The following is a 19,131-nucleotide window of genomic DNA, read 5'->3' on the forward strand; positions in this document are numbered from 1 at the left end:
GTCGTTAAGGGTCCGACTTCGGCTCAGGTCATGATCTCGTGGTTTGTGGGTTCGAGCCCCGCATGGGGCTCTGTGCTGACAGCTAGCTCAGAGCCTGGAGCCTGTCTTCAGCTTCTGTGTCTCCCTTTCTCTCTCTGTCCCTCCCGTGCTTTCTCTCAAAAATAAATAAAACATAAAAAAAATTAAAATTTATGCTGACAAAACTGCTATTTTCACTAAGATAATCTAAAAGATGACAAAATCAGTATGAAAATAAATGGATGATAGTTTAAACATCTATTTGCTTTTGTCTCTTACCTTCCAACTCCTTTTTTAAAAATCTTTTTTAATGTTTATTTTTGAGAGAGAGCCAGAAACAGACAGGGGGAGGGGCAGAGAGCAAATCTCCATGCAGAGCGTGGGGCCTGTGACCCGGGAATCATGACTCGAGCAGAGATCAAGCATCAGATGCCCAACCCCCGGGGACACTCAGGTGCCCCAAGGATGGAGAGTGTTCATCCACATTCCTGCCAAGCATGTATACTTCTGTGGGGACAGAGATGCCTGGAGGAAGACAGATTTTTAATTTTTCTATAATTTTTTATTATATATAATTTCATATACTTAACCATCTAGGAAATATTAGATAGGCTTCACCTGACATTGAACAAAATGAGTGCACTCTGTTCTTAATACAAAATTTAAAATGAGCCAGGCTGTCCATTCAGCTTCCTTAGAGGTAAACTAGATTCACAGATAAAAAATAGCAGACCATGGATAGCAATCAGTCCTACGAGGAAGTGAGGAAGGTTTCCCGTAGCTTCCGGGTGACTTCATGATTGAAATAAATGACTCCTTAAGAAATAACACAAGATAAAATTAAGCTATAAAGAAAGAACAATGCCTGCCTTCAGTTTAGAATTTATGTAAATGCACGTACACTTAAAAAATATGACACTCAAGATACTTCGCCAGGAAAAACAAAACACAACACTAAACAGCTTTATAACTTAAGTTTCCAAACTAAAATTAAATATTATAACCTGTCTGACCACAAAAACTGATTTTATGGATGAGTCACTTAACAAAGACATCTCCCTTAAATCGCGCTCTCGTTGACTGGGAACCAAGGTCTAGAGACAGGTGAACTACAAGGCAAAGGCCACACCTTCTCCCCCGTGGGCAGAGTGACCCCCGCAGCAGCTATACAGGCTGCCGAGGAGGGGCCCTGTCTCCAGCAGCACCTGCACGTCTGAGGACCACCCAAGACTGGGGGAGGGACAGGACAGGGAAAGAGGAAGACGACAGTGGCAAAGCGCCGTGAAGAAACGGGCCTCATGCCATCTGCTTCAGGACGTCAGCAGCAGGATGGCCCTGGGCCCCTGGAGGATACCACACCAGGCCCAGAGGGACCCCCAGAGCCCCAGGCGCCTAGCCCACAACTGCCCGGGCTCTGCCACCAGCTCCCTGTGCGCACGCGTCTGCCAGAGGAGTCAAAGGAGAAACCACGCTCCAGCTACGGAGCCACCTTCCAAAAGAAACAAGGTTCCTAATGGCCAAACCGTTGAACTGTAAGATCCACAGTCAATAGAAAACCCTACTTAAGGACGGTGACTGATACTTCAGAGGCTGAAGCACAAGTGCATGTCTCCCAACACTATGAACAATCCCAGACACGTGGTGTCACAGACAGTAATCCTCCAGCAACACAACTCAATGGTATGGAAAACTGCAATCCGATAACAAATTCAGAACAGCAGTCATGAAGAAATTGAACAAGCTCCAAGAAAACTCAGAACAGTAGTTCAGTGAACTCAGGAACAAAATTAATGAACAGAGCACTTCTTTACAAAAGAGAGTAACATTATAAGGCAGAACCAAGCAAATTCTGGAACTGAAGAATTCAATAAAGGAGGGGAGGAAGGAAGCATCACTCCAGACAGAAGAAAGAACAAGTAACCTCGAGGACACAGAGAGAGTGCAGCTCAATGAGGAGGCGAATGAAGAAGATTGTAAAGTAGGGCAGAAACCCTACAAGAGCCATCAGTTTCCATCACAAAGGTCAAAAGGGCAAATAGAAGAGTGACTGCTATACCAGAAGGACAAGAGGAGAAGGGGACAGTCTACTTAATAGCTGGGAACTTCCCAAACCTGGGAAGAAATTGGCACAGGTTCACAAATCTACTAGAACACCCTATTATCTCAATGTGAAAAGACCTCCAAGACGCATTACAATGAAACTGTCGAAAATCAACGATAAACAATCTTTCTTTAAAAAATTTTTAATGTTTATTTATATTTGAGAGAGAGAGAGAGAGCAAGCACAAGGCAGGGAGGGACAGAGAAAGAGGGAGACACAGAATCCAAAACAGGCTCCAGGCTCCGAACTGTCAGCACAGAGCCTGACGCAGGGGCTCAAACCCACAAACCCTGCGATCATGACCTGAGCCGAAGTTAGATGCTTAACAAACTGAGCTATTCAGGCACCCCTCAATGATAAAGAATCTTAAAGGCAGCCAGCGAACGTAACCCTTAAAAAGAACCCTGTTAGGCTCTCAGCAGAAGCCCTACGGGCCAGGAGAGAGTGGAATGGCACATTCAAAGTGCTGACAGAGAAAACTGGCCAGCCAACTATACTTTACGTGGCAAAACCACCCTTCAGATACGAAGGAGAAATAAAGGCATCCCCAGATAAATAAAAGCTGACCACAAGAGTTGACTTGCAAGAAATGCTAACAGGAGTTCTTCAAGCTTAAATGCAAAGGTGCTAATCGGTGACACGAAAGCAGGACAGTGCACTGCGCTTGGGTAGGTGAGAAGTAAACAGCCAGAATTAGAAAACTAACTCTGTATTGGAAAAGCACGGTGGCCACTTAACTACGGTAAAAACACTCTATAATGTATAATAAATTCACAGCATAAAATAGGTAAACTGTGACATTAAAAACATAAAAGAGGAGGAGTAATAGGGTGGAGCCTTTCCAGGGGAATGATGATAAGCTGCTTTCAGCATCAAAGAAATTTATCTGAGATGTTTTACATAAACCTCATGGTAACCACAAAGCAACAATCTAGATTCACAAACCATTAGAAAAAGAGGGCACTGAACACATTACCATGGAAAACAACCAGAAGGAAAACAGTAAGATGGCGTTTCCAAGTCCTTACACATCAATAATCGCTCCAATGTAAGGAGACCGAATTATCCAGTCAAAAGACACAGAGTGACTCAACAGATAAAAATAATAAGACCCAACTCTAAGCCGCCAAAACAGACTCGTTTCAGCTCTCCACACAAATAGGCTCAAAGTGAAGAGATGGAAGAAGATACTCCGTGCAAGTGGAAATCAAAAATACGGCGAGGGCAGCCATACTTACATCAGACAAGACAGACTTCAAGCCAAAAACAGTGACAAGAGACAAAGAAGGCTGCTATATGATGATAAGAGGGTCAATACATCAAGAAGATAAAATGATCATAAACATATAGGTATCCACCATTGGGACACCTAAGTACAGTAAGCAAATACTAACAGATATGAAGGGAGAAATAGACGATAATACAAAAATAGTAGTTAACATCACTACTCTGCTGTCAGTTATGGATAGATGATCCAGACAGAAAATCAACAAAATAAACACTGGAAATGAACCACACTTTATACCAAATGACTTAACCGACACAGATACAACATTCCATCCAATAGCATCAGAATACACATTCTTCTCAAATGCATGTGGACAAGATTGTGACAGGACACAAAACAAATCTTAGCAAATTTAAGGAGACTGAAACCATACCAAGGTTTTTTTTTTTTTTTTTCCTCACCACAATGGTATGAAGTAGGAATCAACAAGAGAAAAGGTAGAAATTCTACAAATAATGTGGAAACTGAACGACACACTTCTGAACAACCAGTGGGTCAAAGGAAACATCGAAAGGGAAATAAAAAATTATCTTGAAACAAAGGAAAATGGAAATATATCAAATCTTATGGGATGCTACAAAAGCAGCTCTGAGAGGAAAGTTTAGTGTTATGTGCATCTGTTAATTAGATCTCAAATAAAAACCTAATTTTACACCTCAAGGAACTAGAAAAAGAACAAATTACGTCCAAAGTTAGCAGAAAGGAGATAATAATGATCACAGTAGAAATCAGTGAAATAGAGACCAGAAAAACAATGGAAAGGATCAATGAAATTAAAGGCTGGTTTTTCAAAAAGGTAAATAAAATTGACAAACCTTTTGCTAGACTAATTAAAAAAGGGAGAAGACTCCAATAAAATTAGAAATCAACTGACACTACAGAAATACACAGGATCTTAAGAGACTACTATAAACAATTATATGCCAACAAATATAACCTACAAGAAATGGATGAATTTCTAGTAACACAGTATATGCAAAGACTGAATAAGGAAGAAAGAGAAAATCTGAACAGACCAATAACTAGTAGTAAAGTAATTGAATCAGTAATCAAAAACCTAACACAGAAAACTCCAGAACCAGGTGATTTCACTGGTGAATTCTACCAAAATTAAAGAAGAATTAACACCAAGTCTTCTCACACTGTTCCAAAAAAATTAAAGAGCAGGGAACACCTCCAAATTGATTCTATGAAGCCAAAATTACCATGTAACCAAAGTCAGAAGAGAACACTACAAGAAAGGAAAATTAAAGACTAACATCCATGATGAATATAGATGCAAACATTGTCAATAAAATATTGACAAACTAAATTCAAGAACACATTAAATAACATAAAAATGATTATATACCATGACCAAGTGGGATTTATCTCTGGATGCAAGGATGGTTCAAACACATACAAATCAATAAATGTAATACAGCACATTAACAGAATGAAAGATTTAAATAATCACATAATAACCACAATAGATGATGAAATGGCATTTGACAAAATGCACCATCCTTTCATGATAAAACTCTTAACAGATTGGGTACCAAAGAAACATGACATATAAAAGGCCATGTATAACAAACCCATAGCTAACATTACACTCAATAGAGAAAAATTGAAAGTTTTTCCTCTGAGATCAAGAAAAAGACAAGGATGCCCACTCTCACCCCTCTTAATCAATACAGTAATGAAGTCCTAGCTAGAGCATTTAGTCAAGACAAATAAAAGGCATCCAAATTGGGAAAGAAAAAGTAAAACTGTCATTATTTGTGAATGATTTCATTTTGTATATACAAAATCCCAAAGACTCTACCAAAAAACTGTTGGAACTTCAGTAAAGTTGCAGGATATAAAATCAACATACAACAATCAGTTGCAACTGTATATACTGATGATGTAACATCCACAAAAGAAATAAAGAAAACTATCCTATTCACAATAGCTTCAAAAACAATAAAATACCTAGGAATAAATTTGATCAAGGAAGTGAAAATCTGTACATTCAAAAATACAAGACCTTGCTGGAAGAAGTTGAAGAATACACAAACAAATGGAAAGACATGTTGTATGTGGATTGAAAGAATAGTTGAAATGCCCGTACTACCCAAAGCCATCTATAGATTCAACACAATCCCCATCAGAATTCCAATGGCTTCAAGTAAACTAAAAAGAAAAAAGAAAAAAATCCTAAAATTTGTATGGAACCGCAAAAGGCCCTGAATAGCTAAAGCGATACTGGAGAAAGAACAAAGCTGGAGGTACCTCACACATCCTGACTATACTACAAACCACAGTAATGATACAATATGCCACTGGCATAAAAAATAGACACGTAGACCTAGAGAACAGAATACAGAGCTCAGAATTAAACTTCCACACGAAGAGGTAACAAGTGTGGTGAGGATGTGGAGAAAAGGGAACCTTTCCGCTGATGGTGGGAATGTACATTGGTTCAACTCCATCTCTGTATGTACACCCAAAGGAAATGAAAACGGGGTGTCCAAGAGAGATCTGCACTCCCCTGTTCACTGCAGCATTCGTCACAATAGCCAAGATGTGGACATAACCTAAATGTTCATTGTTGGATGAATGGATAAAGAAGCAGATACGTTACACGTTATATAAAATAGTCTCCATATATATCATACATATCCAGGTACCTACACATATCATTATCTATTATCCAGTGATGTTAAAGAACATCTGCCATCTGAGACGTGGATGGACCTTGAGCAGTTAAGCTAAGTGAGGTATGTCAGGCAAAGGCAGGTAAGGTATGGGATCACTCATGTGGAATCTAAAAATGCCAAACTCATGAAAACAGATCAGAATGATGACTACAAAGGACAGGGGCAGGGAAAACAGGATGGACACTGTTTGAAGGGACAGACTTGTAACGGGTAGTAAAGAAGCCCTAGAAATCTAATGCACAGAACAAAGGAACCCAGACAACACTGTTATATAATCACCAAGCTTGCTAAGAGCGTAGAACTTAAGTATTCTAACCACTGAAAGGAATGATTATTAATGTGACAGAGGTACTAATTATGGTAGCTTCACACAACAATGGCAATCATACTACAGTATATAAACACATCAAATGAACATGTTGTACACCTTAAATGTATACAACGTTACGTCAAATATATTTTTATTAAAAAACGGAAGAGTAACTGACACATAGGTACTCTGAAATGTTCGTTAAGTGTGTGATCAATAAACACTAACAGAACACAACTACCAGGGAGTTAGTACAATTCTGAATCTGCATGTAATTAACAACTTAGTCTCAAAACATAAAGGAATGAATGAATATGACTGCGTATGTGTGTGTGTGCGCGCGCACACACACACACACACACACACACACACACACATACACAATTTCAGAAAAAGAACAAACAAGGCAAGAAATTTGCCAGAAATTGTAAACCTTGTAAAGAAAATCTCACCACCACTGGCCAGACCATCCCCTGTTCGAGCTGGACAATGGCAAGGCTAAATTGCAGGCACTGTGACTCACACCAGTAACACTATTGTATAATGTCGAAAACAAGCAAACCCAATTCCATTATTTAGCTATAAAACAAATTGTTTTCCTTGAGGCACATGGAACTCCATAGTTTCAGTGTTTCGCCTACATAAAAGATATACCACATGCAATAATGACTATTAGAATTACCTGAATATCTACTAGCCCTTTCTTTCTGTTGTTATAAACGTAACATTGTTTTTCACTGCCTACTTCTTTAGACCACTGCCACCACCACCCTAACAGAGTTAATTAGTTCACTGGATCCTGAAAACTAAAAATCCCTGAGATGGGATAGAGATAGATGGAAGGGGGAAAATGGAAAATCTCTTCTTATGGTAGCAACCACACTTCTGTTTTAATCAAACAATATTTGTCTTATTCTTTCTCAAAAGAGTAAGAACAGCCTGTCGCCGACACCAACAGTGACAAGACTCCTAACATAAAGTCCTCTCATCTTTACATTCCGGAAGTCTCCGAATATTGTTCAATGTAATCATTAACACCAAAGTTATTATGGTAGTCACAGGGTAGTGTTTAAAAACCACAGTCATTTTGCTAATTGATGGGAAATAGTTCACCATTCTTTATCACAAACATTTTAAATTATGGCTGAGGATTTTTCCCATTTTCAACTGTAAGTCCCTAAAACCTTGATAAGTAGCCTACACCCGAGGCACAGTGAGTGATGTTGCGTTGTGATACTTTCCAAAATTCTCACGGAGTCATGAGCCTCCAGTAACACACCAAACAGTGACTGTGGGAAAGGCCATCCATCAGTCTAGTTGTTCTGCACTTGTCCTGACGGTAACTGTCACCAGCCGAGAGCACTACGTCACTGAGCTGCTCTAGTGATGGTCTTCCTGGGTAGAACACGAGAGCTCGTAATCGTGATCACTACTGCACTTAGTGTGAAGCACCAGCATTCTAGAACAGAGGTCCATTCTGGAGCCTGAATGGATTTCAGCCCTCTGCTTGCTGCCACTGTGGCACGTGCAGGAGCAGGCAGTGGATGCTCAGGGAGACTGTTCACCTCCGCACAGTGAAGGCAGTGGTACCGCTTGCTACAAGGGCATGTGCCAGGATTCACAAAGCCCTCCCCGGGGGCGGGTCTTCCCTGAGAGTTTCTATTTCAATGGGTTAAAAGGCGCTTGGAGATTTTTTGCCAAAGGAGGAAAAAACCTTGTTCAGCAGGTTTCCTTGGCTCCTGGGTAAAGGCTTGGCCTCCCCCAGCCATCAAGGTAAAGGCCTCCCTGACAGTGTGATCCAGGCTCTGCCCGCCTCTTGTGCTCCTGAGGTCACTGGGGTCACTTTCTGTGCTTTACTGAGGACGTGGCCATCCCGGTGCTGCTGAACATGCCAGCCCTCACTCCATGAGAAGTCAGTACTGCTTGTTAGAGTTAGTTTTTCCTTCCTGTCTCTGAATGTAAACTCAGATTGTCTTTATCATCTTCCTTTTTTTTCTTTTAATTCTCAAAACTTATGTTGAGCACACAGTTGACATTCAATAAATGATGAAATCTGCCTCTGGATAATTGCATTTGTTTGAAATTGAGTTCAACAGGCAGCTCTTTGAGAAGTCTTCCCTGAATATAATGCAATGAGCATTTCCTAAGTCCTTTTAAATTACGAGGGCACTGGTGTGAGTTCATTTGTGGACGAAAGTTACGCATATTCCTGAACAGAGGAATCAGAGCCAGTGTGAATGACAGGACCTGTGTCCGAGAAAAGGAGCCTGAAACCACTTCCCCCATCTGATCTGCGAGTTCTCCACCTGTTTTAGGTGTGGATGTGTACGTGTCCACGTGTTTATGTGACAAGCATTAGGTACTCTGAACACACCCCTCCTTCGCGTGTTGAAAAAGGCACACCGGAACAAGGATCAGCATCTCGGTCGCCATCAAGAGCAGAGTCTAAACACGAAATCTGCGTGTCTTTCCCACACAGTCCTGACTTCATGGTGACCAAGCAAAACAACCAGAGATAACGCTAAACTTCACTAAATGCATAACTTTAATCCCTCTTTTAACTCTAGAACATCTGGCCCAGGTAATCCAGACCTTACAAACATGGAGAGGGTGGACTGACCTCTGTGCCCGGAGTGTTTTCCCTCAAAGACATGCAAAACATGACTTCTTGTCCACTTCTAAGTTATATGAAAAACTTGGGAATTTAATATACCTCCTTTTTCTAGTATTTTAATTAGTGAAACATGCTCACTGTTTATGATTGGTTTGTAAGATCAGACCTGAAGTTTTTGCAATGTAATTTCATAACACTGAGAATCATGAGGATATTTTAAACTCATTCTTTCCTAAGACAAACCTCACTTTGATTACTCCAACTCACATTAGCTTCTCCTGTGATTTTTTTATAGTATGTGTAAATAGAACACTTCCGTACCAAATGACGTATACACATATAGATTTTTTATGGTTTAGTTCTTTTATAATGTTTATATGCGACAATCTCCTATAGTTCTGGATTTACTCCTTTTTCCTATTTCAAAATGCAATTTTAGGTATATAGTAATCAATCCATTTAAGTAATTATCAACTCCTCACTAGGGCGTGACAAAGAAATGCACGATGAACTAAATCACGCGTGTCCACATAGGTGGGTCTGCTGGAGTCCATCTGACAGTTTAGAAGTTATAGGTACATGGGAACAGGCATCCGACACCTAATCTGGTATACTGAGAGCTCTGTGAAGATTTTCCTAACTATGTCAACAGTTATATAAATTCAATTTAACAACATAAATAAAAGAATGTACATGCCCTCAAAAAACTGTTTAATAAGTCCTGAAAACAAACTAAAAGATATTGATTCCTGAGACTGAGATCTAATGCCTAGGTTATCCCAAATTTCAAAAGCAAAGTTTATCAAGGCCCAAACACTAAATTCCTCAGAGCCCAGTGCTCAAAGTAGCAAAAGGGGCATTTAAAGACTGCGTTAGGAATAATAATGAAATTAATTTATTTCATCCTCTGTATTTAAAAAGAATTTTTTTTAATGTTTGAGAGAGAGAGACAGAGTGTGAGCAGGGGAAGGGCAGAGTGAGAGGGAGAGACGCAGAACTTGAAGTAGGCTCCAGGCTCTAAGCTGTCAGCACAGAGCCCCATACGGGGCTCGATCTCACAAACTTCAAGACAATGACCTGAAGTCAGACGCTTAACCAACTGAGCCACCCAAGCGCCCCTCACCCTCTGTATTTATTTCTTTTAACATTTATTTTTTTGAGAGACAGAGGAAGACAGAGCATGAGTGGGGGAGGGGTACAGATAGGGGAGGACACAGAATCCAAAGCAGGCTCCAGGCTCCAAGCCATCAGCACAGAGCCCGGCATGGGGCTTGGACCACAAGATCATGACCTGGGCAGAAGTCGCATGCTTAACTGAGCCACCCAGGCGCCCCCTCATCCTCTGTATTTTAAAACTTACGCATAATTGCCTCAAAGAAGACGCATAAAAATTACAATACAAAAAGTTGCATAAATTCTGTAAGATAGGAATGGCGTGTATTAACCAGAATGGCCAGAATAGCTTTCTTTAATTATTATGTAATTTGTTATTATTTAACACATATCATATTTTATATTATTCTATTTTAGAATAGCTTTCTTTTCACAGTAGGGTAGAATATCCAAAGTGAAATCTCGGCTTTACAAATTTTAAAATTGTAAAGATAGAATGCAAGGAATTAACTTTGCTGAAACCATCCAAGTGTTGACAAGAATTATCTTCCTGGTGGAAACAGTCACATAAAAATAGAATTCAATAAAGAATTGTAGGGTGGCACCTTGGAAAGGAGGATAATGAAAGAACATTAAAGCAGTATTAAAATACAGCCAAAAGCTTGTGCTTTTGAAAGAGAAAATAGAAAAAAGTCTTTGAGAAATATGAATGAAAAAGAGTCTTCAACCAGCAAGAATGAGAAGTAGGAGAGACACAAGGAACATTAGTGCGTCCACGAGCTACTAAACAAAAACACACCACCCTCTCCCCCTGTGACCAGCCACCAAGTATTCACAACAGCGAAGTTCAATAAAAATGGACACTTGGTAGTAAAACTACATAAACCGCACAAAGAAACAAGGAGCACATGAGGAAGGTGAGGACCTACGCAGGCCCGCAAAGATGGAAACTACGCACCCTGCCAACACCGGGGAAAGACTGGAACATGTTGGATGAGGGTCAGAAAGGATCAGCTCAAATTGTAGGCCCGAATAACACAAAAACTCCAAATAACGTAGACTGGGGTCTAACGGAGCTGCTTAAAAATTAATGACAAAAAATGAAATTAACGATTATCCAATAGGTTAGTAACATAGTTAACAAAAGAGATTTAAACAAAGAAAATGCATCCTAGAGAGAAAAAAGTAACTATAAATATGGAAGAACGTTTATATAACATGAAGAACAAAATTAGAAAATCTAATTGATGTCTAACTCGTGTGGAAGAAGCTTATACAGAAGATACTGAAAATACTCCTAAACTGTTGAAAAGACTGGCAATTTCAGATTTAGAAAGCCCAACAAACCACAAGCATTGTGAATGAATGAATGAACGAACGAATGAACAAACCAGATATACAGGAAGAACTTTCAGCAGCCAGCTGACTTCCCATCAGCAACAGTTAAAGCTGGAGTCATGTTCTAAACAAAAGCCCTTGTGCCCTAAGCATTCTCTACGCAATGAAAACCTCTTTCCAGAATGAGAACAGAATAAAAGCATTTCACAGTAAGAAACAGTAAAGTGTTGCGTAGCCTACCGACCCTATAACTAAAAGAAGGTCCGACACATGTATTTCAGATGGGAAATCACCCCATGTGAAAGCTCTGACATATAAAATCAGGCAGGCAGAAAACCAAAGTGAATGAGTAAACATGACCAGAAAATGTAGGGAAGAGTCAGTCCGCTCTGTGAGGAGAGAACAGGCTGGAAGTAATGAACCGAACGGAAACATCTTACTAGTCAAGAGTGTGCTGACCCATCAGTGGTGCCAAGATCGAGACTCTTACACTTAACTTTAGACGTTATTAACTCAAAAGCTAAACTGGGGTAGCAACCAGTGACAACCTTCAGAAGAAAAAAGATAAAAGGAATGAAAACAAAATGATAAAAAAATAAAACCAAAGATAGAAAAATTATGAAACTGGCTTTTAAAAAATCATTCTTTAATGTGGTATAAAAGCAATAAAAATAAAAAGTGGGGGCACCCGGATGGCTCAGATGTTTGAGCGTCTGACTCCTGATTTCTGCCTCAGATCATGATCTGCTAGTTCACGGGATCGAGCCCAAATCAGGCTCTGTGCTCACAGCTCGGAGACTGCTTGGGATTCTCTCTTTCTGCCTCTCCCCTGCTCTCGTTCGCTCGCTCTCTAAAAACACAGCACGACACAAGGATGAAGAGAAGTTGAAACTCACAAGGCTGTCAGAGAGGCGGACGAGACAAAGGTACACGGGGAGCTGCAGTTTTCTTGGTACTGACGCAGGCAGATCGCAAGGCTAAGAGACACTCGTCCGTAAACAGTGGTACAGCCCGGCTCAGAGGAAGACCCACGTGTAAACTTGTGCCCTAACACAGCAGGCGCAGGGCAGGGGAAGCAGAATCTACCAGAATCATAAGGAGATCATACTCGGAGACCTGAACACACCTCTCAGGAGATGACATTCAGAAAACAAAAAATTTGGTATCTGGGAGACAAAAACTGAAAAAATAACAAGCAAAATGTGACAGACACATAGAAACCACCACAAGGGACAATTCCAAAACAGACGTCCTTTCAAACCCCTGTGAAGCACAAAAAAAGAAAAGACAAGAGACCACATTCCTGGTTCTACCCGCATCCCTTGCCACCTTCCAAAGATTTCTTATATAGATGACATTCTCTGACCAAATTAGAGTAGACTTAGAAAGATTATCCTCCCATGCAGAGAAAACTGCAAAAGTACTTTTCTAAGAAACTCACAAATCAAACAATGGGAAATAGAAAATTCTATGAACTGAATGTGAACATATTTAGAGAAAGCCACAAGAAATGTGTAGCCTTACATTTTATTTGAGAAAACAAAGAACCAGATACACAAGTGTATTACCTGATAAAAATTAAAAGTTCACAAAACAAGTACATCTTCTCCACCTAGAAACAGAAGGTAGGAAATGGCCAAGCCAGGCCTACCAGCCAATGAACCAGAGCAGACACAAACAAGAGCAGGTCACAAAAGGCAATTCTGAATCTTTAAATATGTGAAAATGAATGCACAGCTGAAGACAGATCAAAGGGAACATCAGATACGGCACAAAAATATCAGGAATACACATTAGGCCACCCTGCAACAGTGTGCACACGTTAAAAGAATAAAAAATATACTATGACGGTACACCAATATGCTTGAGAAATGAGAAATTCCTAGAAACACGTAACAGTAGCTGGGAAGCGGGAAATTAAAGCTAGCAAAGAAAAAGCAAAGCAGTGTTTCGCCACAGAAGAATATCATGTTTAAAAGGAAAACACTATTCTTAACCAGAAGAGTTTCTCTGGTGCTGGACTGAGCCGATGTTCCGTGTTAGTTACCATGGAGACTTCGGTTAGGACAGCGCAATGGCGTCCAGACCAGCGGTTCAGGGACTGGCCTCCGTCCCTCCAGCAGGTGGAAAAGAGAGCAAGTCCCCGGCAGGCAGCAGGCCCACAGGCCCAAGTGCGTGTATGAGACCAGGGTCCCAGGATGGTCCGTAGGGGACCGGGAGCACAGAGCACCGCTACAGCCAGACCCTGCTCGTCTCCGCGAATAAGGCCCGGTCCCCTAGCTGGTCGGTCAGTCTTGCAGCCACACTGGCCGGTGCAACACCAGCCCGCCCTCCCCTACGCCTCACGGGCGCACTGGCTCCGCCCCCACTCGGGGAGGGAAGCCTGCTTGCCAGAAGTTCGGGTGTGCTCCTGTGATCACTGCTCGTCCGCCCAGCTCTTCCCTGACTGGACTGGGAGCGGCCTGGGGGGCTCCGGGGACTGTGTCTTCCTGTCCCTGCGGGCTCCACCAGCCACCAGCGCGAGGCACCGGGCAACCCCACAGCATCCCAACTGCACCCCAGCGCCCCTTAGCAGCTCTCCTCCCCAGGGCCGATGTGCCTGCTGTCCCGTGTAGAAATCCCAGGGCCCACAAGGCCACAGAGATAAGGCAGAAGGTCGGGGAGGGAGCCCCCCAGCAAGAAGAGGGGTGAGTGGGACTGGGCACCTGGGAGCTAGAAGCCTGCTCCCTCACACATGGTAGACGGAGAAGCGTCCTCAATCCTGACCCCTCACTCAGCCCTGAGGGGGTCTTCAAACACCTCTGAGATCAGACCTATCTCACACCTAAACAACGGGGCCAACACATCTGAAAGAACACTAGGGAACTCGGGCCCTCAGAGAAGCAGAGCCAAGAGCAGGACTCAAAGACCTCCATCCGTCTCCATATGCCGGAAGGCATCTGAAAACACAGCCCCCGAGGCTCTTCCCAGAGCCGCTGGGGTCCCGCTCACGCAGGAAGGTCCCGTCCTCATATGGACGACGGGTCTTCCACTGGGGTGGTCCCTGGTCTCTCACACGGCAGTCCTCACACTCCCCACAGGGACGCGCTGTCCCCCAGAGAGCAGTGCCCCCAGTGTCCCCACACCAGCCACACACTCAAGAGCAACGGAGACAGTGATGGGGCGCCTGGGTGGCGCAGTCGGTTAAGCGTCCGACTTCAGCCAGGTCACGATCTCGCGGTCCGTGAGTTCGAGCCCCGCGTCAGGCTCTGGGCTGATGGCTCGGAGCCTGGAGCCTGTTTCCCATTCTGTGTCTCCCTCTCTCTCTGCCCCTCCCCCGTTCATGCTCTGTCTCTCTCTGTCCCAAAAATAAATAAAAAAAAAAAAAAAAAAAAAAAAACGTTGAAAAAAAAAAAAAAAAAAAAAAAAAAAAAGAGCAACGGAGACAGTGAACACGGAAACACACACCCAAATACGGACAGAAGTAGGAGCTCAGGCAGACACAGGGCTTCTCTCTGCTCTCAGGGCTGCTCTTCATCCCGGTTGGTCTGTGCGGACCACACTCTGCGGGCAGGTGTGCGCGGCCTAGCCAGACCCGCGGCGGCCGTGAGGCAGGGACGCCATCACCACTTCCGTCACTGCGCCACGTCCAACCGCCTTGCACGAAGCATCCTCCTCCTCCAGTGAATACGCTCGGCGAGCTGGATTCCCATGGGTTTGGACAAGCAGCGTCAGGGCTGCCAGCCAGGCCCCTCCCCAGCCACTCGCTCTCTGTCCACACTGGTCCCGGCACCTGCTGTACTGCTAGCTCCACGTGTGGCTCTGCCCACCGACTGACATGTGACCATGGACACAAAAGGGGGAACAGACAGAGCTCCAGGCTCGGGAGCCCACCCCACCCAGGTCCCGGTCAGAAACCAGGCTGCACTCCAGAGCCCCGAGCATCCCGCAACAAGGATGGGGGCGGGGCACGGTGAGAAGACAGACAGGGGTTCGCCCAGGGCAGGCTGGGCACAGAGCGAGGTGCTAGGCCTCAGCCACAAGATGAATCCTTGCTCCTTCCCACTTCCAGCCCCCGAGGGACAACAGCTCAGACACAGAGAGGAGGTGGACTGAGGCCGCCCCTCCCTCCATACCTGCAGTCCGGGGACGCCGTGCAGCTCTAGCTTCCTTTCCCGTGGCGCTGCCCCTCAGGGAGCCACGGCGAGCCTACGTCCACAGCAGGCGGTGGGCCGTCAGCCTTGGGGACACACGGTGCGGGTGATGGGTCAGGCCTGGCTCCCAGCTCCTCTGTCCACCGCCCTGCCCCCGGCCCACCTCTCACTCACCTCGGGTGGCCCAGCCCCGTCTCTCCCCACGGCATCCCCGGTGTTCCGCTGCTGGGGCTCATCCTCGGCAGGGTCCAGCTTCCGTGGGGGCTCCGTCTCTGCCTCGGGAAACGGCAGCTGACCCTGCAGGGTGTGCAGCAGCTGGAGGAAGGTCTGGTGCCTGCAGAGAAGAGGTGGCTGGTGAGGGAGGAAAACTGGGCCACATGGGGGTGTGCAGCCCACTCTCCCAGCCTCACCTCTGTAGCCTGTCCCGTTCCTGCCCCGCCTGCTGCCGTAGGGCTCCAAGCTCCTGATGGAGACGCCGGAGCTCCTGCTGGGCCCCCGTCTGCCGCAGCCTCACCTCCGCAGAAGCTTCCGCCAGCTGCTGCAGACGCTTCTCCTACCGGAGTGAGAGCAAAACGCCTCAGCAGGTGTGGAGGTCCTTCAGCCACACTCTTAACCCCCAGCCTAGGCACGACTTGGGGTGCAGACCCACAGAGGGAAAGAGGAACTCTACTCACTTTAGGGGAAACACGGGCCTAGAGAGGACTAGGGGTCAGAACGAGCTATTCTAGTGCAAAGTGTTCGGAGGAAGGGGGCACACAAACGAACGTTAGTCTGTGATGTGCCAAGTGCTGTTTTAAGCCCTTGCTATACTGATGATGTCACCCACCTGGCTTATGGAGTAGACAAAGAAACAGCACAGGAAGTCAGGGGACACCCAAGGTCCTAACACTGTCAGTGGCGAGGCTGCGATTTAACTCCCTGCTGGTGCCCGAGCAGCGAGGCCTCACAGAGAAGGGGGTGAAGGTTTTCCAGGCAGAGGACGTGGGAAGAGGACATGGCCCGTGGGGGGAGGCCTCACAGAGGAGAAGGGAATGGAGGTTTCCAGGGCAGACGACGTGGCCAGTGCCGCGCAGGGGTGCAGAAGGGACACTCCCCCAGGGGCCTGGACCCACCTGGTGCAGCCGCCACTGCTCCTGGGCTGTTCTCAGCTTCTCCATGGCCACTTGCTTCTGCAACGAAGGGGAACAAAGAAGGAAGGGCGTTTCTCTGGTTGGATTTGGGAGGTGGCCAGGGGTCCACCCCAGCATGCCTGCCCTCCTCTCCCTCCTCCTGGCCCCACCTTGGCCTGGAGCTGTTCAAGGGCTTCCTGGAGCTGCGCCCGCTTCCTCTGGGCCTCCTCCATCCTGGGCAAGGCCAGGCTCAGGGCCCTGGTGATGGCCTCCACATGCTCTTGGTAGGTGGCCTTCAGCTCTTTCCACTGCTCCTTGGCAGCAACTGCCTTCTGCCCTGAAAGGAGCCACCGAAGACAAGAACAAAGATGAGACTGGCCTGCCTGTCTGCCTGCCACACTGTGGCCTCCGTCCTCCCATCAGCCAAATTGCTGACCTGACACACCTCCACCCCAACCCCCTTCCTGCTCACGGCTGGCGTCTTCAGAAGCCAAGGGCTCTGGTCCCTGGGCAGTGTCCTCCCGAGCCAGGAAGTTCTGCAGGAAGTCTACCACCTGCAGCTGGCTGCACAGCAGCTTGTCTTTCTTCCGGGAGTCCTGTTCAGAGAGAGGGCAGAAGAGGGACGTCTGCCGAGTACCCGAGTACCCCCACGAGGGGACCCCGGAGCTGCCCTAGCTCCCAGGCTTGCCCATACCATCACAAACTCCGCCAGGAGCTGGGCCGGCAGCTCCGCCTCCTCTTGCAGGCCTGTAGGCTCCAGGACGTGTGCCAGCTTGCCCAGGGCCCTGCCGGGGCAAGAAAAAGGGGAAAATTGGACACTCCTGGGGCGCTAGTCCTGGCCGACCTGTGCGCACAGATGCATTCGCAGGTGCGCAACAACGCTGGGTCTTGCCCTAACCAGAATCTACAGGAAGGTCTGCAGTGCTGTCTGGGGACGGAAGGGATAGTAAAAACAAGCAGAGCAGGGGGAGTCAGGATGAGGGGCTAGGATCTCAGGCAGAAAAGGTCTCACGGAAGAGGAACCACTGGGTGGAAGGTCTGAAGGCCATCAGGGAATACGGGATAGGGAAGGAAAGGGGCAGCGCTCCGATGGGCAGCAGGGGGTCTCGGGCAGGGGACATTTGGGGGCGGGGATCGGACAGAGAGCTGGGTGCCTGCTCTAGGCTCTACGAGCCGCCTCACCAGCAGGCAGGGGTGCGGGTAGAACAGTCCCCCGGAGAGTGCGCGCTGACACAGGCCAGACCAAAATTAAGAGACCCTCCCAGACATCTGATGCTTGGACGGTGTTACCCGCTAGGGGACGCGGGGTCCTCAGGGATGGAGAGGCCTCCAGGACCCAGCTGGGTGGCGTGCAGGGAGGGGGGAGATGCCTGCCTGCACGCCCCGCGGCGAAGTCCAGGGACTCGGGGTCCGCAGGGATGGAGCGGCCCCCTGGACCCAGCCGGGGTGCGTGCAGGGAGAGGGGGGTGCCTGCCTACACGTCCCGCGGCGAGGTCCAGGGACCCCGGGAGTACGCGGGGTCCCGCAAGGTCCTCCCAGCCCGCCCCGGCGGCCACCCGGCAGCACACACTCACTCTAGCGCGGGGCCCCGCACCCCGTCTTCCGCCACCTCCATCCCGCAGACAGCGCGCTCCCGCTCTTCCGCGTCCAGCCCTCAATGAGCTTTGAATTCACCGCTGTGAGCACCGGGGCAGGCGATTGGCTACCGGGCCAGTGGGCGGGAAGCGAGGGTCAGCGTGCACCCTGATTGGCAGGCGCCGATGAGCCGTTGGCGTGACGGCAGTTTGGCGCCGGCGCGGTCTTGGCTGGGCGTGGCCGGCGCGCCGGCGCTCTGCGCCTGCGCGCCCTGCCCGTAGGCGGTGCTGGAGCCTGGGGGCGTGGCGTGGGCCGGGCAGCGCAGTTGAGCTGGTTTTCGTCCAGCGGGAGACCGAGGGCCAAGTTTGAGTTTGGGCTCTGGGGAGACACTCGGCATCCAGTTGGCTTAAACTATGTTGGGGTGAAGGAAAGCACTGGGTCTACCTCCCCAGATGCTTGGCCTTAGTCGGGAAGAACACGTATCCCGGAAGCGCAGCGGTCTTCGGGCGGGGGCCGGGGGCCGCCCAGGAGGTGGGGGTCCGCCCCCCGGGCCCTCCCGGAACTGGCTCAGGGAACGTGGAATAAACAGCCGGGGCAGTTTCCTCCCATCAGGATGGGAGCCTCAGCGGCCGCGGGCCCTGTGCTGAGAGCTCAGACCCGTGTGCCTTTGCGGCAGGGAGCAGGTAGCGCTGGACTGCGAGCACATAAGTGGCAGGCCAGAGCAAAGTAATATTTATAGAAACAAAAATGTCCAGCTGCCAGCGTCACACAATTTACAGTGTCCAGCAGCCAAATAAAAACTACCAAGTTTGCAAAAAACAAGGTAAAGAAAATCCATAGTGAGAAGT

The 19,131-nt window shown here is 46.8% G+C and overlaps 1 protein-coding gene across 5 annotated transcripts in view; it reads right to left on the bottom strand.

The window, feature by feature from the left end:
- ZWINT (ZW10 interacting kinetochore protein) overlaps positions 1–18,394 on the bottom strand; it is a 54,615-nt gene extending 36,221 nt beyond the window's left edge. For 3 of the 5 annotated variants that reach the window (XM_058696351.1, XM_058696352.1, XM_058696348.1), the window contains exons 1-8: positions 18,283–18,394; positions 17,403–17,493; positions 17,181–17,304; positions 16,879–17,045; positions 16,712–16,768; positions 16,010–16,152; positions 15,774–15,933; positions 15,582–15,685 (exon numbers count right to left, since the gene is read on the bottom strand). In XM_058696351.1, the coding sequence (XP_058552334.1) occupies positions 15,608–15,685; positions 15,774–15,933; positions 16,010–16,152; positions 16,712–16,768; positions 16,879–17,045; positions 17,181–17,304; positions 17,403–17,493; positions 18,283–18,323 (861 nt within the window). In that variant the 5' untranslated portion in view covers positions 18,324–18,394 and the 3' untranslated portion in view covers positions 15,582–15,607. Of the gene's footprint in view, positions 1–12,091; positions 12,317–15,052; positions 15,147–15,581; positions 15,686–15,773; positions 15,934–16,009; positions 16,153–16,711; positions 16,769–16,878; positions 17,046–17,180; positions 17,305–17,402; positions 17,494–18,282 lie in introns of those variants that run through there. The other 2 variants (XM_058696353.1, XM_058696349.1) reach the window with 2 other exon arrangements.
- Between the last annotated feature and the right edge of the window lie 737 nt (positions 18,395–19,131).

Source organism: Neofelis nebulosa, chromosome 13 (genome assembly GCF_028018385.1).
Source record: "Neofelis nebulosa isolate mNeoNeb1 chromosome 13, mNeoNeb1.pri, whole genome shotgun sequence".
Lineage (NCBI taxonomy): Eukaryota > Metazoa > Chordata > Mammalia > Carnivora > Felidae > Neofelis > Neofelis nebulosa.